A 25,176-nucleotide genomic window follows, 5' to 3' on the forward strand; every position below is an offset into this window, starting at 1 on the left:
GGAGGGTTGGAGACTGAACGGTGCCCTGGGCTTGCTTAGAAACCCTGGGCAGGCTGTGTTAGAGGACACTGCCGCATCAAAAGGCACACACGGTCATGGCCAATGACTGTCACCATGACATCAGAGCACGGCCATGACTGACATTGCTTTCTCATTCACTCACGGAACCTGACTCACTTCATCTCGGCACCTCTAGAGCGTCCGTCCGTGCTCTCAGGGGCAGCAAGCCAAAGCAGGCGCTGTGACTCCTATTCTTGGTTTATAATTTACAGCCTGTCAAGGCCTCAGGCATGGCCCCATAGAAGCAATGGTTTGACAAGGACACTAGGGAATGCTTCCGACCCTATCACCTGTCACCCAGATACCAAGTCCTCAGTGAAGTTCCCTGCCCCTGAGTCAGGACACAAGAGTGCGTGCAGGGCCCAGGGGTGATGCTTCTGGACCCCGGGAATAGACAAAGCCTTTGTAGCTCCTCTGACTGACCTTCATCCTCCAGAGCCCTGGGAAGGAGGAGGGGAAAGGGAGTGGGGAGGAGTGGAGAGGACAGAGCAGAGAGAAGCGGGAGGGGCTGGGAGCAACTGTTCTGCTTCAGCTGAAGGGTTCTGGAACAAGCACTTGGCAACTAGAGATCGCAGAGTTGGGAGTCTTACCTCCTCAGGTCTACTCAGGGCATGACCCTCGGGACCCGTGATGCCCATCTCCAGGATCCGTTTTTGTTCCTAGGAGACAATCACCAATGAACTGTGAGAGTCTCTCTTCCCGCCCCTGCTTGACATGAGGAAGAGGAGGCCAGGACGTTCCCACAGGCCAGTCAGTGGACTGAGGGTGACCAGCTGCTCTTACCACTTTACCAACCCTCCCTTCCACTGGTCCACACCCATCCTCTGCTCGGCCACAGCAGCACCTGTGTTGTTCTAGAACTCCAGAAACCAGTGAGAGGAAGCATAAGACAGGGCTTGTCTCCTCAAAACTCAGTGGTGGCTTGTCTTCCTCTCCCCCCACCCTTTGTGGGGGTGCTAGGAGATAAGAAAGCCTGTTAGAGGCTTACAGGCATCAAGAGATACTGACGCTTTCCTGTGGGATGGGTTTTCATCTCAGATAGCACTCGTTCTGACAAGAGTGATTTTTACAATGCCTCCCCTGTGTTTCACACACCCAGACTTCTGCACAGACCTGTTTTCTTCCTGAGTTTTCCCCACATCTGCCTGGACCCTCACCAAAAGCTCCTCAGAGCCTGGTACCACAATCTTGGATCTCCAGAACTATGAGCCTAAACTATACTTCTTTCTTTCTGGGGAGGGGATTAGTTACCCCTTATGCAGGATGTCACCAGGCAAGCCACCACTGTCCTCTGCCTCTCTCCCTCATGCTCCCCTGTCAACTCTCTTCCGGTTTGCAGCCATGTATGAAGCTGTCGGTATTCACCCTCAGAAGCCCAACAGAGGCCAATATCACACTTGGTGATCTCCAGAAGGGAGACCAAAAATAAGCCTTTCTAGAAGGTGGCTATTTTTGGTTGACAACTTGACTAATTTGGAATTAACTAAAATCCAAGAAGCTGGGTATATACTTATGAGGAGTTTTTCTCCGTTAAATCATCTAAAGGGGGAAGACCAACCTATAATCTGGGCCACACCTTCTGGTGGCTGCCTATATAAAGAACACAGAAGAAGGAAGGTTTTGTCCATTCCTTCACTGGTAGGAGAGTCTGTCTGAGATTCCAGCATAGACTCAGGATCATTTGAGACAGGCAGTCTCACGGACTGAACAACTACTGGAGTCTCAAGCTTTCCCTTGGTAGACAGCCATCATTGAACTAGGTGGACCGTGACATCTAGTCCACTCACATGGTAAAATATTGTGTAAGTTTGTGTGTGTGTGTGTGTGTGTGTGTGTGTGTGTGTGTGTGTGTGTGTATGGGTAGGTAGGTGTGAGTATGCCATCATTCTATCCAGAGAGCCCTGACTAATACAAGGAGCCCCAGTTGGTTAAGTGCTGACTATGTACCTATAAAAATGAGTAAAATCTTCAGAATTCACATATAAAGAAGCTGCATGCACATGGCACCCCTCACCCCTCCCTACTTGTATAACAGTTTTGCTCAGAAACCTCACAAGACAGAAGGAAAAACAGATTCCAGAAGCTGCATGTCTTGCCAGTAGGTGCACTGCACATAAGGGAATGTCTCTTGTCGTCACATGTGATATGAACCCCGGTGGTCAGTTCCTCCCTTCCCTGTTCACCCATCTCACTAATAGAGGATGCACCCTTCTTTACAGTCTACTTTATAAGGGGGTCCCTTTATGGTAGGAAGGAGAACCTGGACCACTCACCTGAGCTATCAAGTCTCCATTTTCTGCATGGACTAAGATCACAGCTCCCAGGCCCTTGAGGAAGGTGAAGGCTTCGTACAGCTAAAGAGGAGAAATGGGGCTGGTAAGAAATCAAGGTGCAGCAGTCTGCGTCTTTAAAAGGCTGTTCCTCTGCTCACTCCTGCAGCCTCTGAAGACCCCATGGGTCACCATCTTCCAGATCGAGAGGCAGGAGACTGGGTGGGGCCAAACTGATTCAATCAGAGGCTCATGGTCCCAGTACAACGCTTCCATCCTCTTTGTCTTTCTTCTGAGACTCATGCGTGAGGTAGGGTGGGGGGGTCAGAGGCAGGAAGCACCAGTCATAATTTCACACATATGTACATACTGCCACTTTCATGCACCCCAACCAACTTCCTGCTTCTAGATACCCTGGGTGTCTGCACCAAAGGCCTCAAGGATGCTAAGTAAGCTGTTATCTACTTCAAGGTGCTTCTTTGGAGGACCGGACATGGAAAGGCCACCATTGGCCCAATTCTGCAGTAATGACCAAAGAGCAATTCCTAACTATCCTTGGATTTCACTGGTATTAAAGCACTCAGCACTCTGACAACCTCTGGAAGGGTGGAGAGAGTAAAAGTCCTAAGTCCAGAGATACCGGGAAAGATGTTCCCGGCTGCCCAGCAAGCAGCAGGTATGGCAAGCTGGCACTGGTGTCCACAGTTTTCTCTAGGAGGAAGAGGGGACCTGATGATGGAGGGAGGGTGGGTGCAAGCAGAAAGCCCACCCTTGGAAACACACAGCGGTGTCTTCTTCAGCTCCTTGCACCTTGGGCCAGAGAGCTGACATCCTTCTGATGAGAAAACAGACTGAATTCCTCAGTGCCTTGCATCCATCTGAAGGCCACAGCTGGCCTCTGCAGAGCCACTGTGCACTGGTCCCCAGCCTCCCCTGAGTCCCAAAGGGAACTCCAATGCCCAGCCTGCAACAAGTGCATCCATATCCAGAAGGCAACTCCTGAATGTCTGCAATGAGCTCCAAGCAGCTGCCCAGAGAATGCCGGGGAAGAGCTGTGTGAGAGACACCCCACCAAGGACCCCAGCTCCAAACTCTCATCTCTTTTTAGGGAGGAACAAAAGTAGAGGATGGGCAATGGTCACGTTGCACTTAGTACTGAGAGCGAGACCTGAGCCCAGGATGGAAATGTTCCCCACCCCCTCATCCCCCTGCTCATCACAGCCAGCTCCAGCCTGTACTGGTGAAAAGGAGAAGCTAGCAGCAGGGCTTACCTGGCTGTCGGACATCTGGTACAGGTCCTTATACGCCATGTAGACTTGGAAGGAGTTGACACCTATCACAAGATAAGATGGGGAAAAGCATGTCTGAGTTGAGGTGAAGTCAATGACCAGGTACACAGTAGTAGCTGACAGGAGAGAAGATGCCACGGGATCCACGGCAGGGCACCAGACCCAGCTTGGGGGTGGCAGCCAGTCCTGGAACCTTCTGGGAAAGATCCGACCTGAGCTGGATCTGAAGGCAGAGGAAGAAGGAAGGGGATAAAGAAGGAGGGGCCTGGGAACCGTGCCGGGGGGTGAGGGTGCACATAGCCTTCTTTTTAGAAAGTGTCTTCCTCCAACTGAAGCAAAGGGAGCGTGTGCCTCCTGACTGCATTGTTTTAAGTGTAGTACAAATACACAAGTTCAGTGCCAGACCCAGTTCAGACCACATGGCGCACAGGACATGCAATCAACCGCTATATCTAGTGCGTAAGTCTTTGACCGCTAGGGGGTGCCATGGAGCACATTCTGTGATGGCCAGACAGCCCTGGAAGCTGCTAGGTGCTGGGGGTGCATGGGGAAGGCTGAGGAATCCTGCAGAAGGAGGGCGCTGAAGGCTCTCGGCAGAGCGCAGGCATGGGTTTAAAAGAGAAGAAAGGGCAGGTCTTGATCATGAGGAGCAGTCTGGGGAGCACGGGACAGACAGGAGAGAGCTTGTTTCTCATCCCTCTACAAGCTGCTTGAGGACAGAGGCCATGCCTCATGGATCACTTTGCCTTGCTCATCTGGGACCTGTGGTGTGTGACTTGGGTTTGTAGTTAGAATATGAAAACATTTGGAGGAGGAAAAAAAAAAGAGTCTGAGGCAAAGAATTAAAGGGGATGAGACTTCTTTTGCATTCAGTGACAGAGACAAGAGGCTTCTGATATGTAGAAGACGACCGTCACAAAAATTTCTTCTCTAAAAATAACGGGAAAAATTAGGAATGAAAATTGTGCTCTAAGATTAGTATAAAAACATCAATGACTAATCAAGTATACTCGAGTAAAAATGTCACGATCAGTATATGTATGTGGGAAGCACAAATATGGTGATTACGAGACCGCACCCCTTGCAGAGATGAGCCTTTCTGACACAGTCACAGACACAGAAGCAGTATCACTGTCGCCATCAATCTCCGGGTTCATCAGGTGAGCTGGAAACTCAGACACTGACTCTGCCGTGGTGTGAATGTGATGTGTTTCCCGTGTGTTCATGTGCTGGGGTCAGGCTGCCCGCGGGCAGACTTTGGGGTCGTGACTGGATCCTGGGGGCTCTAACATCCATCCATTCAGGGGGTGCGCTCAATGCCATACCCTTTCTCCTCTCACTGTGTCCTGAGGTAGTGAGTGGCTCTGCTCCGCCCCATGGTTCCCATAATGCTCTGCCTCGCCTCAGGTAGAGCAATGGAGCAACTGGCCTTGGCTGGAACCTCTCAGATTGCAAAGAAATAATGCTTTTCTCTTTCTAAACTGTTTCAAGTTCCCATCCTCAGGGAGTTCATGGTCTGGGCTGGGGTCGGGGCTGTGGAAAACAAGCTCACTGAGTGTTGTAAGTCATGATGGAGCTGAGCTAGGGGTTAATGGATGGGCAGGAAACCCAGTGTGGCATCTGTGAAGGCCTTCCTCCAGGAAGCACAGCTCAGCTGAAAACAGAACTAAGAAGAGATGCTTTAAGCAGAAGGGTGCTTTAGGGAGTAGAGGGACTGGAAGGGAGTACATGGGGACAGAAAGGGAAAAGACCAAGCTGTGGAACTTAGGGAACATTTAAAATCCTGTTCAGGAAGTTTGAGTTGTTCCTATTAGTCACCACTCAAGAAAAGGAAGTGTTTCTCCAGTCTTAGGGAGCAGTGTCATGAATACCCAAATCTAAGCAGACATCCCCTCCCTAACAGTGTGGCAGTCACTTGTCCCTGAAGAGCACACAGCTCTATTGTTTACTCCCCTGCCCTCCCCATATCCCTTCTCCTCACAGACACACACGAGTTGCTAGGTACACAGAAACGGACTCAGACCACAGAGCTAGGTGGGGACAGCAAGATCACAATGGCAGGTTCCCCGAAGATGACTACATGTGCAGTAAGAGTCAGAGCAGCCACCACGGAGGAACTGTGCGGTTCTTCCAGCAGGGCACGTACAGACACAGGGAATCTGTGATAAGAGTTCAGGGGGCAATCGAATAGTCACACAGGGAAAATCCCACACAAAAAGCGAGCATAATTAGTGATTTAAAAAGTGTGATAAAAGTCACAATGACACCCTGGTTTGAGATTAGCTAGGGCACCACAAATGCAGTGGCACCCGGCGGTGTAAATTCAGGAGCCAGGGACTCTGATGTGGGCTATTCCTGAATGGATGGGAGCATCTTTCAAAAAATCAATTGGCCATAAGAGCCAAGGTCCCAGAAAACATTATAATTTCATTTTTCAGCATCTAAGGAAATTATAAAAATTGCAAACTAAAGGTTTTGTATGGAGATGCTCACTGAAATGCAATTTATAATAAAACAATCAGGAAACCTAAAAGCCCACTAAAAAAACAGTTGCGCAAATTTGCCCTTGCATTTCATAAGCAATGCTATTAAAGAATTACTCGTGGAGGGCAATGCCACTCATAAAACATTAAGTGAAAAGAAAGATTCCAAATTACAGTGACTGTACACCGCTTAAGGGGAAAAGTTGCTGACATAGACAGGAAATTGAAGGCAGTAATGCTTAGCTAATGTCACATTGCAATCGGAAGCAGAAGCAGAGGGGAAGATGTTTGCTTTTCTGGTTTTAATGTATTAGAAACAATGACACTCTCATAATGAGAAAACACAGACTGTATTGTAAACATGAAAGGTGTATCCCAGCACCCCTTGAATCCCCTGAAGGACAGGTACTTCCTCTCTGGAAGGTTCCCTCTGAACTGACCACTCGTGTCCTGACTTGTTCCATCCTGTTACCAGTCTTCACTTCCCTTCTGTCTCTGTCTGACCCATTTCTATGCAATGCAATGAACGCTTGAACATGTCTGCCAGGGGTGGGGTCACCTGGTGTGAGCCTGACTGGGGGAGCCATCTGGGATATAGAGATGTATGGTCACAAAAGTCATTCACAGAGCCAGACAAACAACCAGTGTTCTAGAATCGAAGAGCAATGGAAAGGTTGTGCCCCACAAGGCCAGAGTCAACTTTCAGGTATTTAAGGGCTAAAGCAATTCTGACAGGCTAAGGAGAAAGGGCTCTGCTGATCTGGGTCTTGAGAATGAGCATTTGACAAGCAGAAAAGGGTCATTCCTACGGAGAAAATGACTTGGGCAGAGGCTAGCAGTGAGGCAGGTGGCAGGGGACTGCAGCCATGGTCTCAAGCTTCAGAAAGAGTAAGGCTAGACCAGCAAAGGCCTCCCATGTCAGGCGATGGAGACAAGGCTTATTCTGTTGGGAAGGAATGCTTCCTCAAAGCTTCATGGAGTGCAGGACAGACTCCCTGAAGAGGGAGCATGTCATTCCACATCTCAACAGAAGTGTGTGGCTCTAAGTTGGGCTCACAGAAGACAGTCAAAGGATTCTACAGCCCCTTCTGGGCTTTCACTGACCTTTGTCCTGCACCAGCACCTCCAGCTCCTCCCGAACACCGTCGTACCAGCTTGTGATGTCCACGTGGAGGGAATAGTCACAGCAGGACTTGGTGTCTGCTGCTTCGTGCCACTTCTCAAAGGAAGTCAACAGGCTGGACCCAGGCTCAGGAACAACATGGTCAACTGGGGCAGAGAGACATGTGTTGGGATGCTTAGATCCCAAGCTCTTCCAACAGTGGCCATCACCCCCACTCCCACCTCATCAAGATTACCATCATTGCCACAATCATCCATCAACACTACCACCATCATTCCCATCAATATCACCATAGGACCACCCTCCTATCATCATCATCATCACCCCCCACTACTGCCACCATCACCATAACCAATGCCATAATCATAAGCCACAACCATCAACATATTCCCACCATCACCTCTCTAGTGGTTTAAAGGGTAAACCACTACATTTATAAATCTCAGGCATTTGATTACATGTTCCCCACTTGGTGACTGTTTAGGGAAGTTGAAGAGGTGTGGCCTGTTGGGGGAGGAATGTAACTAGGAGTAGGATTTGAGGTTTCAAGAAACCCCTGCCTTTCCCAGTGTGCTCTCTGCCTGCTTTTCCTAATCAAGAAGCAAAGCTCTCACACTGACTCTGGACTGATAGCAAAGGAACCAGTGCAGAACCAAACTAGGCCCTCTGAATGTGGGTGATAGTTGTGTGACTTGGGTGGTCTGTGGGGACACTGGCAGTGGGACCAGGATTTATCCCTAGTGCTTGAAGTGGATTTTTGGAGCTCATTGTTTTTGAAGGGATATCTTGCTCAACCTAGATGGGGAGGGGAGGCCTTGGTCTTGTCTCAAGTGATGTGACAGACTTTGTTGACTCTCCATGCGAGGCCTCACCCTCTCTGAGGAATGAATGGGAATGGGGTGGGGAGAATGTGGGGGGAGTGGGAGGAGAGGAGGGAGTGGGAACTGGGATAGGTATGTAAAATGAGAAAAAAATCATATTTTAAAAATTAATTAATTGAAAAAAAAGACCTGAGCTCTCAGGATGAAGAGGAAAAATAGCACCAAGAAATTTGATGTTGGATCCAAGGCTGATACTCAAAGAGATAAGGAAGTTAGGGAGAAGCCTGATCTGAACTGGAATAAAGAAAGGGATGCCCTCAGTGTAAGACCTTTCTAGCTAAGCTTTCAACTTGAGGAAAGGACTAATGGGTTTAAAAAGCAAAAAACAATTTTAAACTGTTGCAAATGTGATCTAAGGGGGCCAAGGTTTACCCCAAGTTGGCAGCTGAATTTAGCAGTGCTGTCCATGTGACTTTGGCTTGAGTTATGAAGTATACAGAAGTAAAGGGGTCCTGAACTCTTCCTCTGAGGTTCAGGAGAGCCACTGAGTTCAGGTGTGTGACATGCGTGGTGCCTACATGGCAGTTCTGAGGGGCCATCTTGTGAAGCTATGAAACTACAGCCTGGATTGAATTAGAGACCTCAAGATGTTGGCCACGCCTGAGCCACAGAATATCTGCCAAGGAGCCAGCCCAATCAAGAGAAGCATGTTGCAGGCAGAAAAGCTATCTAAGCCCTTTGACATCAGACACGGAACAACAGGAATCGGAGCTTTCCCTGCTGGGTTTCAGGCTTGCATTGATTCAGAATTTCCTTGCTTGGGTCCATGAACTATTCATTAGAAAAAAGAAAGACTTAAGTTGTCTTATCAGGCAAGCCATACCCTCCTGGTTCTGGTGGTTCAGACATGTGACCTTATGTAGCCTCTTGTATGCTCTGCAGGGATAGGTAAGGCTGGGGAGCTCAAAAATGAGCTGCTTGGAATTGAAGGGCTTAACAAATTAATATTGTCTTTTTAAAGAAAACGTCATGACAACAGGATCCAAATTAAAGCAGGTCGAATGGTAGTCCCAGGTCCAGGGGGGCTGCAATAAACTGGGAGGCTTCCTGGCCACTCCACTGCTTCCCTGAGGCAGACAGTACTTCAGGGAGGTTAGGCCTGGCCCTGTGACTGAGTTCAGCCAATGTGGGTGGGAGCCAGAGCAAGAAAAAGGATGCTGCTGCAAGAGGAAGTTGGGGATCTCCCAGGCCCATCCGGCTTACTGGCATGGGTCTTGAGTAGAATGCAATAAGTCTGCCTGAGTTCCAGAAGGGGAGTGCCTCAGTGCCCTGATCCAGCCACAGCCTGGAGTGGCCACCACAACACTTCCCTCCTGGCCACACATATAAATGCAGAAGAGTAAACAGTGTTTGAGATTCACTAGAGATGTGATTTGAGTGGGTCCATCAAGTACTCATGCATCTGAAGCTGGGTCCCCAGGGTTCCAATGCTGGAACTTTCAAGAGGTAGGACCTAATGGAAGATGACTGGAACACTATGTTTGTGCCCACAGAAAGCATTGATACTGGGTTCACTCGGTGAGTTGATGTCTTTACTAGACAGTGAGTTCTACCTTGTGGATCTCCTCCAGTCTTACATGGTGTTTATACCATGATGCCATTTACCAGGAGTGTGTGATTCAGGAGTCTCTCAATCCTGAGTCACAGGACCACTGAGTTGAGGTACTTGGTGATAACAATGTATAACAAAAGAATCCAGAGCTTATTCATTATGTAGCATTAGAATAGCATTATTGTAACAACACTGATACAGCTACAACTAATATAACCACTTTCTAGCTGTGTAACCACAGGCAAATCACTTTGCTCTGTGAGTCTCTTCCACCTTCTGTTGTAACTTCAGCCAAATTCACACTTCAGAAAGTTGTTTAGAACGTTGTTTGTGTTTAGCTTGATCTCCCTATGAGATCAAGGCATTCTTTAAATGACACTCCCTCTGTCCAGCATACCCCCAGATCAAAATCTGCTACACTTCTAGGATCAGAAAAGCCACTGTCATACATTAGGAGGACTTTTACCTCTTTCTTTTCTCTTTCTTCTCTCTCCCTCCCTCCCTCCCTCCCTCCCTCCCTCCCTCTCTCTCTCTCTCTCTCTCTCTCTCTCTCTCTCTCTCTCTCTTTCTTGGAAAGTTACCAAGCATACATTTGAACCAGTGTGGTCCAGCAAAGCTGAGAAAAAGACTTGACACTTTTAAATTTGCTTCATTTCTAAGACTCTAAATGCAGACTTCCATCTCACCCTGAGCATTGAAATCCATAATTCACTAGTCATTTTTAGGGAAGCAACCATAGGGAAGAGTTTAGCAACCTGGGACTCCACTTGGCTTGGGCACATCCCTGTTTAAATAATAATGTACTTGGCAGCCTGAGACCCTCACCTGCACATATTAAGCACACACACCACACTCTGAACAATGCACCTAGCAACCTGTTAGCCCCTCAGGACTCCAGATGTATCGAGCTTCATGCACACCCCTCTCTGAACAATGGAATAGGTTTTTTCCTTCCCCTAACAACCATCAATCTTAGGTTCTATCGAATCATGCTCTCTTCATGCCCAGGTAGGACACCAGAAAAACCTAGCCAACTTGAACTGGTTTGGGGTGCTTGTACGGTAAGGCAAACTGTGTTCTCAAAGGGAACTTTTGGGGAGAATCTCCTATTTACCACCTTATGTCTCGGCATACTTGAGAGTGTATATGATTACACTCAGATATTTATGGGAAGGGATAGGTACAGTAGAAAAAATAATTATGTGACCTAATCTATCAATCAAAACAGAACCACCCTCACTATGGCTCTTAGTAACAAAACTCCTTGGATCCCCATGAAAATAATGGGGCTCCTGCATGTCTTCCTCATGTCTCCTGCAGTGTATTCTGACCTGTTCTGGCTATGAGTTGAATCACGTCTTTGCTACATTTGCAAACCTATGGGAACTTTTGTTTCAATTCCTTGAATACGAGGCCAAGAACCTGCAAACACCCAACCTGACTATGCCACCTTGATACAGAGTAAAGTAACTTTTCAAAGTTTAATGCCCATGTATCTGAACTCTTTTGTGCTGTACAAGAGACACACACAGCAATGACCTACATTGATTGCGACAGGGGTGTGGTGAGGAGTTTACAAAGAACTCTGATTACAGGGCTTGGTGGATCAAACACCAGTGTGTATGAACGGTGAGGGGAGAGCTCACCACCCACGTCCCCAAGGCCAGGGACAGTGCCACTCACTGATCATTGTGGTTCCACCCGCCAGTGCTGCTTTGGTGCCCTGGAAGAAGTCATCGGCTGAGGTCATGCCCTGGCAGGGCTTCTGCAGGTAAGTGTTGACATCGATGCCTCCGGGAATGACCATTCGTCCATTGGCCTCGATGGTTTTCACCCCACCAGGAACAATCAGGTTCTCTCCTATTTGTCTAGAGGCAAATAACAGAGAAATCTTTAGTTTTTAAAAAGAAAACCAAGGATGGCGGCCAACTGTACAGTGTCAACTCCTCTGAGTCCATGTTTCCCACCCAGGCTGACACAGGGCACTGGTCTGAGAAGGAGAACTCAGATACAGCACCCCCAGGGCTTAGAGTCTGCTGTAACATTTGACAGCAGCCTAGGCTAAATCCAGGAGCACCACAGGGCTGGTCGCTTGGCTAAGCTATCTAGAAGACTCCAGGACGTGAGATGGCAGCGCTGAGAAGAAAACAGCCTCTCTACAAAGTGGTCAGGCCTAGGGTACTTTGCCTTTTTGACAGCCCCCTAAAGAATACAGAAAGAGCCACTGAGTGAGGCAGTGATAGGTCCTATCAGTCCCACAAGACTTCACAGACACTGGTAGGTACTGAAATGTGTCCCCCCTAACATTCTTATGTTGAAACTTTAACCCCATAAACTCAGAATATGACTGTAGTGGGGACAGAGTCTTCACAGAGGTAAAATAGGTCACTAGGGTGAAGCCTAATTTGCTAGAACTAGAGTTTCTATAATAAAACAACAGGAGGAAGGCAGCCAACAGCTGTACACAAGTGTGACACCTATGAACTGTATCCGTGATCAGAATGGCAGACCTCAGTGGTAAACAATAGCTCTCTAAGTGGACTTAAGAACTGCCCAAAAGAGGGAGACCATGTCTGGGACTGAAAACCAAGCCAACCACCCAGAGTTAGTGAAGTCCTGGATCTTGGAGGAGAACCTCAAGTCACTACTAAACCAGCATAATCCCTAAAAACAATCTAAACGTTTGTCCTCATACCCACAGGCAAGTGTAGTTCTCAACCCTCATCTAAGACACGTCTCTTTACAACAGATAGAGACCATGACAGAGCCACAACCAATCAAAATGCAGAGCTGTGGAGCCCAGTCCCAGGACGCATCTATAAAATACTCCCTCACTCGAGGAGCAGGAAACGCTGCAGAAAGGGGGTGGAAAGATCGTAAGAGCCAGAGGATGGGAGACTTTCTTCTGAGACTGTGTCTGCTAGTAATGTCAGAAGCTGCACCTGTAAAGTCTCCCTGACGTGACTGTCCCAACATGAGAGGAACAAGGATGACAACCACTGACATGCCGAAGGGGGACAGAAAAAAGTCCATGAGGACTCAACCCTACACAAACAACTAAGGAACGCTGAAAGAAGGAGACATAGTGTCCCCAGGGAAACGCACATCAACTGGTTATCACATACCAAATGGCCAGCCCTGAAAACATACATACAAGTAGCATTGTAAAGACTAAGCAGGTTATGTTTGGGAATATATATGTATATAAGTACACATATCCTCATGTAATAACAATTCATGAGAAAAGAGGCGATGAATTTGAAAGCAGTCAGGGAGGGATATATGGGAGGGTTTGGAGGGAAGAAAGGGAGAAATTTAATTATAATCTCAAAAACAAAATAAGACAATTCACCTTTTTACAAAAACATTAGGACAATGAAGCATACAGAGGGATAAGCCTGTGATGACACGGGATCAAGATAGTATCAATGGCCAAGAGAAGCCTTTTTAGAGGCACCTGCCCTGCCATACCCAGACCTGGGACTCTAGCTGAACAAATCAATCTGTGTGTCGCAGCACTGGGCTGTGGGATGTCATTACATGGACTGGGCACAGCGCCCTCACCTTAGTCAAGAAATCGGAGTACAGTTTTAAACAGGCAGGAAAGCTTCCAGGGCTACTGCAAGGCTTCTGACAAATGATAACTTTCCGGAGGGACTCTTAGCTTCCCAGAAGGCTGGACCAACATGACCAAGCGTGCTATGCTGGCCAGCAATCTGGTCCCTGCTTGAGATAGGAGCCCAGGAGGGAATCTCCTAACAGGTCTGGGAAAGGCAACCACAGCAACTAGCAGCCTGGCCCCTGTGGAAATGTCAATGTAACCAGAGACAGCGTTCACCAGAGCAGGATGGGAGCTCAGTTGCTTCCAAAGTCATCACTGGGATGGCATCACTAAATCCAGGCGGCAGCAAGTTTACTTGAAAAGCCAAATCCAGATGCTCCAAACGCCCCCTGACTTTTATAAAGTGGACAAAGACATCAGTAGTGGAAAGGAGAGTATTGCCATGGTGACCATAACACCAGTCCCAGTAAGCACTCAACCCAGGTACAATGCAAAAGCCTCAGGCCTCTCGAATGAGAATGGACAGAGTTAGAATGAGCAGAAGCAGGTAAGCAGGCCCACAGCAGCTGAGTTCTCCTAAGGAACCCTGGCATCACACATGGCTGCCCCACAGCCAGAAGTAGTGGAGTGGAGGCCTGCCAAGGGGACATCCAAACCCTAACTGTGACAGCTGTCATGAGAGCTATAAATCTCCCTTCCATAGTTCCCACCTGAGCGCACAGACTCCCCTCCAAACTCTTGGGATCCTGTGGAAACTGAAGGGGGTTCAGGAGGACATGTGGCTCATTAAGGCTAAGGGTGGCCCTACTGAGCACTCGGCCCCTTCTGCAGAGCTGAATTTCCTATTCATACCATATGAATCATCTCATGCAGTACCCAGTATGCGTTCAACATGGAAGGGCAATGATCTAAATATGACTCCCCCCCCTCCGCCCACTACAGAGGCAGTACAATCCAGTGAGGTTACTATGCTGCATCTGAGGAGCCACAGAACCCCAGCCTGCATGGCTCAGAACCTTGCCAAGGTACCCAAAAAGCACTCATTGTAGGGCCCATTCTTACCTCCCTATTAGCTCTGTAGTTCCCAGAACTGGAAAGAAGCAAGGTTGGAGCCAGCCCACACTACTGAGCCCCACTCTTCCTGTACTTTGCATAAGTGGTCTCTCTTAATGCACCCCAGCATTTCCAGTCTGTTGGGACCAATTAAGTCCTGGCCTTCAGCTGTTCTTCCCTGTCTACAGCCTTCTAATTGAAGTTACTAGAAGCTATGCCTAGCTTAGAGGATCAGAGGATGGGATTTTCACCTGTTAGCCATTGACTGCAGTGTATTTAGGCCTCCATGGTGCTTAAGAAAGAGCTTTTGGTACCAGTGTTTGAAGGTCTGTGTGTCAGTCTGTCTCTGTGTGTGTATTCTCAACCTCCAGCCCCTTGCCCGAAGCACGTGGACTGGGTTCTAGTGCATAGAGTGCAATCAGGGAACTGGGTTCTAGTGCATAGAGCACAGACAGGGCCGCACTGTGTGGCACCAGCCTCCTCCTCCCATCTTCTTCCTCATCCTAAAGCACACATGGCCCCAGGCTGGTCCTACTGACAGGGCACCTTCCAACCTTTCCCATCTTCTCTACGCTCCCCAACCCATTTGCTCATGTACCATATGCCCAGGGTGGCCCTATGAAGATCTTCCTCTCTCCTCCCTTTCTCCTCATCCAGACCCCAAGGGAAGAGTTGGGTAGGAATCCAGGCCACCCCATGTCAAAGGCAGAGAGCAGCAATGCTTCAACACAGCCTCAGAGACAGATGTGATCATCTGTTCTCGTGGACTGAATGGGTCCCTCAGAGTTCATGAGGAAGCCCAGCCACCACCCACTCCATACTGACACAGCTGCTAAGGATGTATTGGGGTTTAAATGAAGCCCCAACCATGAATCCCTAGTCTATAAAGACCAATATCCTTCTACCAAGACAGGTATTTCTATGTCACACAGAACAACTGTGGACATAGCAAAAATAAATAAATAAATAAATAAATAAATAAATAAATAAAGTGGCCATTTAAAACCAAGGAATGCAAATCAATCACTAGTGGCACCTTGGTTTACGACCACCAGTCTCCAGAACCAGTAGAAATAAATTCCTGTCTTTCAAGTCACCTGTGACGTTTTGATACAGTAGCTTAGAGCACATCTTATCCTTGGTTGTCGTGAATAGGACAGAAACCACAGAGACATCAGGGAAAACTCCAACACCAGGAGGCTTTTCTTGTGTGGAAGGCAATAGTCCCCCTCTTTCCTGGTACAGCCCAGTCCCAGAAACTGGCAGGTAGAAGACAGAACTAAAGTTTCAGGCAGATGCTATGGGTGGGACCCATATCCCACCCTTACCCTATACTGCAGGCACACTGCTACTCCCATGATAAAAAGACCTGCGTATCCACCTCAGACAACTGAGTGATGAGCATCTAAGAAGCAGAAAGTAGGGTGTGTGCAGGGCCTTCATGCATGCCAGCCCATGTTGCACCCACAGTTTGACCTCCCACCCTATATGCCTGACATGTAGGAACACAGGAGATTGATTCAGGGCAGAACATCAGCCTTCCACAGGGTGTAAGGCCAAGGAGCCTAGAGGGGATGAGCTCGTAAAAGGTCTGCTCTGGCCAACCCACTTTATGAGTCCATCTTCCAGGTAGACGTCGGCGTAGAAGGATTGGTCATCGTTGATGATGCGTCCGCCTCTGATGAGGAGCCGGTCACTCTGAAAGACAAAGCAACGTGTTAGATCACTGGTGAGAGACAAGACCTAGATGTTCTTTTAACTTTGGGAGTCTTTAAGGATTTATTTATTTATTTATTTATTTATTTATTTATTTATTTATTTATATTTTATATGTATGAGCGTTGTTGTGATGGTTTGAAAAAGAATGGCCCCCATAGGTTCATATATCTGAATGCTTGCTCCTTAGTGGGTGGAACTGTTTCAGGAAGGATTAGGAGGGGTGGCTTTGCCAGAGAAGGCGTGTCACCGGGGTGGGGTTTGAGGCTTCAAAAGTCCATTCTAAGCTCGCTCTCTGTCTCTCTCTCTCTCTCTCTCTCTCTCTCTCTCTCTCTCTCTCTCTCTCTCTGCCTCTAACTTGCACATCATTATATAATCACTGAGCTCTGGAGCCAAGCCTACCTGCCTACCTACCACGCTCCCCACTATGGTGGCCATGGAGTCACCCTCTGACCATAAGCAAGCTCCCAATTAAATGCTTTCTTCTATAAGTTGCCTTAGTTGTGGTGACTCTTCCCAGCAATAGAACAGTAACTAAGACAAGACAAGGCTTTTGCCTGCATTTACATTTTGGACACCAACTGTATGCAGTGCCCTTGGAGGCCAGATGAGGGCATCAGATCCCCTGGAACTGGAGTTACAGATGGTTGTCAGCTGCCACGTGATTGCTGGGAATCAAATCTTAGTCCTTTGAAAGGACAGCTAGTTCCCTTAGCCACTGCACCACCTCGCCACACCCTGTCCCCTTTAACTTTTAATATAAAACTTCAAATATCTTCAAAACATAAAGACAGAGCACTGGGTAAGACCCTGAGATCCATGCATGGCCCCTCCTCTGTCTGGTGGCCCGCCATCCTTGGCTTACCGCATTTCCCAGTCAAATGTTTCTCGATTTTGTGGTATATTTAAAAAGCTTTTTGTTTTACTTTCATTAATAGTGGGAAGGAAGGGATGTGTGCATGTGCTTTGTGTGCTTGTGGAGGTCAGAGGTCACCTTCCAGGAACTGGTCTTTCCCTTCCACCTTTTCACAGGTTCTGGGAATTGAGCTCAGGTTGTGGGGCTTGTGTGGCAAATGCTATTACCCGCTGAGCTGTTTCATCAGCTCCTGATGAATGTTTAAACAAAAACCCAACATTACCACATAACTCTACCCATAGAAACTTAGGACACATCTCTGTTCAGATCATGGAGGGGCGGTGTTTGCATGGGTGTGCATAATTGCTCATTCCTGTGCAGAAGACTAAGTCAACACTGGGTGTATTCCTCAGTCACTCTCCACTTTAGTTCTTGAGACAGAATTGTTTACTGAACCTGAAGTTCATGAATTAGGCGAGGCTGGTTGGCCCGTGAATTCCAAGGATCCCCCGGTCTCTGCCTCCACAGCACTTGGGTTACAGGCACACTCTGTCATGCCTGGCTTTTTACATGAGTGCTGTGGATACAAACTCGGGTCCTCTGCTTTCTTGGCAAGAATTTTACCGACTGAGCCTTCTCCCCAATCCCTTTTAAGGACTTTAAAAATAAACTATAAGCATAATTTGCAATTCCCACTAACCCGATTAATACCGCTTCCTTTAACCCAATCCTCCATCAGACCATATTCAATTTTAACTTGTTCAGAAATGACTTTCCACTTGGGTGGGGGGGCAGCCTCCGTGCTCCTGCACTGAGTTCTCTGACTCTCTGCTGCCTGCACTTAGCTCCTCCCTCGTGACTTCCGCTCATTAGTCAGAGAAACTAGGTCATTTGTAAGATAAGAATTTCTTAAGCCACTTTTTAAATATGATCGTAATCATCCTCAAAACACAATAAAAGATAATGAAAAGATGAAAACTTCTCCTCCCCTCACACACAGTCCAGGGCCAGACATTCTGATGTTATAACTCTATAGCGGTCATTGTGCCATTACCGCCTGCATGGGCCACATGCTGGCTGATTGATTTTTTTTTAGTTCACAGTCAGGGTCAGACTCTGAAAAGACAGAGGATACGGGAGCATCTGGGTCTGCTCTTCCTGGGCTGATGGATGAGATGTAGATGTTTAACAAGCCACAGGGTTGATGGGAGTCAGGAGGGCAAGAATGGGCCTTCCAAGTTCATCGGGGGATTAGGTAGGGCAGGTTCAAACCCATAAATAAGCCAAAGAAGGCTGGACCACACAACGTATTGGGAAAGGAGAGGGCAAAGGCTACGTAGAGCCCAGAGGTAGCAAACTAGAGAAATGCCTTTTTATTTTGCCATAAGCATCTCCCAAGTTACGACATGTTCTTCATGATTCTGATTTGAAATACCTATCGGATCTGCCTTGTGGATACACAATTGTGTTATCATTTCACTAGTAGCTTTGTTCGGCATTAAGAGTTGGCCATTGGTAGTTTTGAGGCTATACATTTTCCCCATGTGTTTATTTACAGTTTCCATGGTGCCCTCCCCACAAGCAGCACCTTAAACCCCATTCCTTGAGAAGGGAGAGTTTTTACAAAGAATAGGAAGAACCCAGTCTCCTAAAGCAAGACATGACAGGACCACCTGGGGGGAACAAAGGCTCTAAGTGAAAGCTAGAAAGCCAGCAGAGGAAGTAGAGAAAGGAGGCAGATGCGGAAATACCAAATATAGTTAGTGTGGATCTAGTTAAACAGAGTGCAGTTGAAGCTGGAGCCTGCTGGAACCCTGAAATGCTGAGGACAAGCTGATGGTTCCAAGGGCCATGGCCCTAATGGTCCCTCTGCCATGGCAGCTACTATGGCAGGGAAGAAGAAGAAGAGTAAGCCCGGTGAAGAGTTCACGCTAAGGAAGCTGGGGCTCGCTGAGCAGAAGCAAAGCGTGGGCTCTTGTAGCTGACAGCAGGGTTCAGACTTTGCTCTGACAGCATCATCTGAGAGAGCATCACATTCTGCCACCTGCCAGCAGAACCTATATACCACACCTGCTTTCTGTTTTCCCGGCCTTTTTGAGAGTGTATGCCACATGGGTTACAGCCATGTCTGGTTAATGTGTGGCTTGCCCCACTAGATTCCAAGCTGCTGTTGCGATAAAACACTGGCCAAAAGTAACTTGACAGAGGAAAATGTTCACTTCAGCTTACATGTCCAGGTTATAAACTATCACTGAGGGAAGTCAGACCAGGAACTCAGGGCAGGAACCTAGGTGATGGGGGATTCTCCTCTGTATTCTGTGAATATCATTGGTTAATAAAGAAACTCCTTTGGCCTATAGCAAGCTATAGGGGAACAGTGCTAGGTGGGGCAAACTAAATGGAATGCTGGGAGAAAGGAGGCAGAGTCAGAGAAAAGCCATGTGGCCCTACCAGAGCCAGACAGAACATTAGCCAGTAAGCCACAGCCATGTGGCAATACACAGATTACTAGAAATGGGATAAATTAAAAAGTAAGAGCTAGCCCAATAAGAAGCTAGAGTTAATGGGTCAAGAAGTGATTTAATTAATACAGTTTCTGTGTGGTTATGTAGGGGCTAAGCAGCTGGGAACTAACTAGCAGCCTTCTTCCAACACCTAGAGTCGGGAACCATGGAGGGAAGCTACTTATTGGTTTGTTCAATGGCTTATGCTATGTCCAGCTAGCTTTCCTGTTTATCCCAGGATACCGACCTAGGGATGGTGCCACCCACAGTGGGCTGGGCCTTCCCACATCAATCATTCAATCAAGACAGCACCCCACAGACTTGCTCACGGGCCAATCTGATGGTGGCAATTTCTCAACTAAGTTTCCCTCTTCTCAGGTGATCCTAGGTTGTATCAACTTGAAAGTAAAGCCTAACCATCACAGAACCATTTATGGAAGGAAGGAGGGAAGAAAGGAGGAAAGGGAGGAAAGGTGAATAGAAAAATTAAGGATGGATGGCATGCTAAATGAATTATTGGGTGGATGAATGGATGGGTAGATCAAAGGATGACAGATGGATGGATGGATGGATGGATGGATGGATGGATGGATGGTTGAATGGATGGATGGATGGATGGATGGATGGATGGACGAATGAATATACTGAAAGACGATGAGCAGACAGGCATCCTGAGGCACCTGAACTGGTTCTTGAAAGATGAGTGGGTGAGGTTGGAGTGAAAAGAAATGACAGCATTTGTTAAAAGGAGAAAAGTGTAGGGCAACTCCCATTTCCTGTCTGAAACGTCTTTAAAGCGATTTGTTCAAGGTCAGTCACTCTCAAGTCCAACCTCCTGTCCTATTCTCCTAATTCAGCAGGCAACGAGGATGCTGCAACCCCATGAGACCCTGGAGAGCAGTACAAACATCAGACAGAAGAGGACAGGACCCTGCATGTTGAGGCAGCACCGACAAGTGGGAGGCCAGGTTTCCCAGCACCAGAAAGCAAGCAAACATGAGTCACCCACAGCTGGCACACAGCAGGGAGTAGTGTTTGACTTGTCACATTTAATAGTGGGTTTCTCCGGCGCAGCCTGAAAGGATGTATTTAAATGCATAGTGTGACAGTGTGCCGGGTCAGCCCCAGCCTGGGCTATGCTTCCAGAGTTACGTGGCAGAGCCTGTCTGAGCTCAAACATACCCCTCCATCTAACTCCAGATAGTGTACGTGAGAGGTACCACCAGGTGCCAGGCAGGAAATCTGCAGAAAAAAATATATACACAAGGCAAGAACTGATGTATCTGTCTGTCTTCCTCCGTTCCTGAAAATGATTGCTACTCTACCTTTGACAGTCCTCTCTCTCCTGCCCTCCTGAGTGTGTGTGTGTGTGTGTGTGCATATAAGTGCATGTGCGTATGCGTGTGTGTGTTCATTTCTGAGGAAGTGCATGTGCATGTGTGGTGGGTGCATGCAGATGTGTGGAGGTTGAGTATCACATCCCCTAATTTGATCTCACTCTTTTGAGACAGTCTCTCATTGGCTTGAACCTTTCCAATTAGGCTAGGCTGGCTGGCCTAAGAGCCCCAGGAATCCACCTCTCACAGTCTTCCCTATGCTGTGATTATAGGCTCGCCACCTTGTCTGGCTTTTTTATGTGGCTTCCAGGAACCAAATTCTTCCGCACCAGCCCTTACCAACTGAGCCATGCCCCTTATCTGGCTTTTTATGTGGTTTCCAGGGACTAAACTTACTTTTACACTCCGGCGGCACTTACCAAATGAGCTGTCTCCCCAGCCCTTAACAGCCATTTTCAGAGCCATTTCTGCAAAACTCCAGCTCAGGCACTCAGAAGATGCCATCACGGACTAGGGTTCCCAGGGGCAGCAAGTCCAGTAAACCCTGCCTGGCACAGCATCAAGGCTTCTCTTTAGGACAGCCCTCATCCTGCCAGCATGTGACGCATGATAAAGACTCTGGAGAACTTAATAAAGCCTTTCAAACTCACACTGTCCATGGACAGAGTGGGGTGGGCCAATTTAGTGGAACGACTTCCACAGAAGACTCGCTGGAAAAAGTATTTTGACAGTCATGTTTTTCTGTGGGTGACACATGGAATGTTGTGTATCAGACAGAATAAACCCAGGAACACGGGTGGCCCAGCTTTGCAGAAATAACAGAGGCGCAGGTCAGACTCAAGGACTCTCTGTCCACATGGGATCCACCAAACCACACTGCTGACACATTTTAAAATATCTTCACGCTTCAGAATTCGTAGCACCTCATGAGCCGATAGAATTTGGAAATATTCTCTGATCCAAGGGCCTTGTGTTCTAAAACTCCTTTTCCTCACGAGTAAAAACAGATACAAGGGCAGAGGAGATAGCTCAGTCAGTAAAGCTGTGCTTGCCTTGCAAGCTCAAGGATATGAGTTCCATCCCCAGAATCTACATAAGGAAGCCCAGGAGTGGTGGCACATGGTTGCCATCCCACATCAGGGAGGAGACAAGCAAATGCCTACAGCTCACGGAAGCCAACCTAGTATAACCAGTGAAGTACACACAAAGTCAGTGACTTTAAAAAGACAAGTGGCACCTGGGAAATGACACTTGTGACACTCAAGGGTGTCTTCTGGCTTCTATGCACATAACATAAACATGTTCATATACACCTACACACAAAAAAAAACCTTGCAGAAACAGCTGTCTGTAGAAGGGTTATGGATAGCTGAAAGAAACAGGTTTTTGGTCCTTAAGGGCATTCAGTCTAGTGGGGGACACTAACTACCCAACATTTGCAGCCCAGTGTGGCAAAGTCATGATGATAGAGGGATAGGAGGGCAGGGAGGAGGTCTCCATTCACATCCTTGCAAGAGAAGAAAACACTCATTCCCAGCCTGAGTGAGTGCCATGCAAAGGAGGAAAGAGGCTCCAGAGAAAGGGGGTCACATGAAGAAAGGAGCCAGGCTACACTCCAAGGAGTCTCATAAGAAAAGAGGCCTGAGAAGCAGATGTCTGGGGGTGGAGTCCTTTAGCTGAGCATAACCCCCACATATATAAAGAGACGTGTCCCTAAGACCACCCACAAACGCCACAATCCACATGGATTTCACGCCCTCATATAAATACTGCAGTATTAGCATCCAACCTGTATCCATCCTCCCAAATATTTATGTCATCCCTAGGTTACACATAACACTGAATCTAGTGGGGATACCATGGCACTAGTCATTAGGCTGTGCTGCTTAAGGAATATAGACAACAGGGTGGGGTGGGTGTTGCTGGTGCATGCTAAGAACAGGTGCAAAGTACCATCTGCCATTTTCCATCTGTGGCTGACTGAAGCATGAAACACCGAACCTGCAGATGGGGGAGCTGATTGTAACCTCAGAGTAAGGAATATGGAGAGGTCTCCAGGGCAGCCGGAGGTCCTGAGGGACATGAACCCCCTTCACAAAAAGGAGTTTGGGCTCTGCATGATGGTAACATGGGAGGCGAAACTAAGATGAAGTGGAAGGTCACTGGCTATCTTGTATTTTCCTGATAGCTGAAGGTAAGACTAAGGGATTACAGCATGTATCAAGGAACCTGGAAACTGAGGGCTGGGACATTGTCTTCAGGAAAATGTCAAATATGGATATGTAATAAAGAATGCAAAAAAAATCTTCCCAACATCCATGCAGTGCACCTGTCTATGCGCGCACATACACACACACAGTTGAGATGCCTACACCTTATAGCCAGAGAGTCCTGTGCATCCTGTGCATAGGATCCCTACATTCCCAGGAACTAGCCTGGGGTCACACAGTATTCAGCAAAGACTTGCTGAGACAGAAAGATGCATCACTTTCTCCGGAACTCTTGCCCCCCTGGCTGGAGAGGGACACCTATGGAGTGCAAGGCCCACAGAGGGTAGGGGCTGCTGAACACCTCTATCTGAACATGGGGAGCAATGCCATTTCTACTGACAAGAGTCTTGTGAGTTGGAGTGTGGCCCCGGGCCAGGGGAAGGACTTCTGCTCCAAACCTGACATTATCTGCTACCAGATCCACTGGAGAGGGTGCTCACTGGCAGGAGGCCTTTTTCCTCCTCCAGATGGGAAGTATTTTGTGCAGTTCTACTACAAGAATTAGCTCAACACTTCAGGCATTCTTATCCACACAACAGAAAAATCATCCTAAGGCTCAGCTAGGGTCTAGAACGTACGGCATGTCAGCTCCCAAAAGGCACCACACAATCCCATCTCCCATGGGTCCAGCTCTCACAGTGGGGATGAAATCGAACCTTTCCACAAAGGCAGCTGTCAGAAACTGCACAAAAACCCAATATAACCTGGTGCTCGTCACAGCAAAGCGGTGCTATTCTTACCTAACTAACATTTATCCAAAAATGACAGGCTGGTCAGCTGCGCCATCTAAAAACTAACAAAACGTTAAAGCTGTGATTAGACAAGAGAGACAGTGATTGAGTCTTCAGAGAGGGGGACTTGGGCTGGGCTCTCAAATGTGAGCGGAAATTTACAAAGCAGAAAAACAGCTGGGAGGTGAACACTTCCATAAACAGAGTGTAGGCAGGCAGAGCCCTCAGGGATCAGCCTGGAGGAGAGGCAATGGTGCTGTCCATGGTTCTGAAACATGGTCCACTGGACACCGAGGCTCCCCAAACCTGGAGATCCTTCTCTTCCCCCACCTCATTCAGCACTGCAGGTCCTTGTTAGCTTTCTATCCGGGCTGACTAGAAATTCTTTTAATTTTTACATCCCCAAAGAACTAAAGTAAAAATGGCATGCTTAATGATGAACTAAAGTACAAATGGCTTGTTTAATGATGGACGTTGTCAGCTTCAAATATTGCCAAATCTCCCTTTCAGCATTTTAATTCTCCAAAGGGTGGATATGGGGCCCCTCCCTCAGCTAATGCTGAGGTTGGCCACTGGGGTCAGTGATTGAATGTCATCACTGGTCCTCAAGTCACGGATTCTGGGAACCCCTGCCACCCCTGATGTAGTAAACATCACTGTTGTTTTCTGCAGCGTGCGTGGATGTTTGCTGTGCAGTACAGCACAGCACCACCATGAACGAGCACACAGGCTGGCTGTGGGCTGAACAGCCCAAACACTTCACACTGCCTCAGCGGGGCTCCTACCCTCAGTAGCCCCTCCATACCTCCCACCAAGCTGCCTGGCAGCAGCAAGTACGGCCACACAGCTGCACACATCTGTTTATTCAGTCACACAAATTATCCTGGTGGCAGCCTCTCCATCCACAGTCAGGAGAGACCCAGGGAGTGGAAACCAGTGTGGGACTCAATCTAATTAACACCCACTCACCCTTCCTTTGCCTGGAAGGAAGCAGGGTGGTGTTTTCCTTTTGAATCAGAAATGTAGACGGGCCCCAGGGAATAGAGCTCAGGCCTGTTTCCATGACAACTACAGCTGTAACAGCAGGATCTCAGGCCCATTGTACTGGTCAATGTTCAGGAAATGCTCAAATGACAGAATCATGTCTGTGTAAAATGGCACATTCTCCAAAGACCCCACTGGGCAGGTCATTCATGCTGCCTGCAAAAGGTGGCCCTAGCCTAATCCACATGGGTCTCCATTTCTATTTTTAAGTCTTAAATCCCCATAGGAAGCAAGAGTAGTTGCTACAAATGGAGAAACTCAGAGAAGGCAAGTAGTTTGCTCCAAGTCACATAGCCAAGAGATGGCTCCAGAATTTGAACCTTGTTCCACTTGGCACCTATACAGTAACTCCCCCCTTCTCTTATTCCAGGGGGATATCTAGAAACAAAGATATCTTCATTGTGCATGAGCCTCCACCCCACCCCACACCCCATTAAATAGGTTA

At 47.9% G+C, this 25,176-nt stretch overlaps 1 protein-coding gene across 1 annotated transcript in view; it reads right to left on the reverse strand.

The window, feature by feature from the left end:
• The window catches only part of Crmp1 (collapsin response mediator protein 1), a 51,089-nt gene that overhangs the window by 11,958 nt on the left and 13,955 nt on the right, over positions 1-25,176 (reverse strand). Inside the window, exons 2-7 of the mRNA XM_050141088.1 lie at positions 15,883-15,971; positions 11,342-11,526; positions 7,207-7,371; positions 3,602-3,663; positions 2,334-2,414; positions 651-719 (exon numbers count right to left, since the gene is read on the reverse strand). Of these exons, the coding sequence (XP_049997045.1) occupies positions 651-719; positions 2,334-2,414; positions 3,602-3,663; positions 7,207-7,371; positions 11,342-11,526; positions 15,883-15,971 (651 nt within the window). The remainder of the gene's footprint in view (positions 1-650; positions 720-2,333; positions 2,415-3,601; positions 3,664-7,206; positions 7,372-11,341; positions 11,527-15,882; positions 15,972-25,176) is intronic.

The sequence above is a fragment of the Alexandromys fortis genome, unplaced genomic scaffold, assembly GCF_014885135.2.
Source record: "Alexandromys fortis isolate MF-2015 unplaced genomic scaffold, M_Fortis_MF-2015_v1.1 scaffold_7, whole genome shotgun sequence".
NCBI lineage: Eukaryota > Metazoa > Chordata > Mammalia > Rodentia > Cricetidae > Alexandromys > Alexandromys fortis.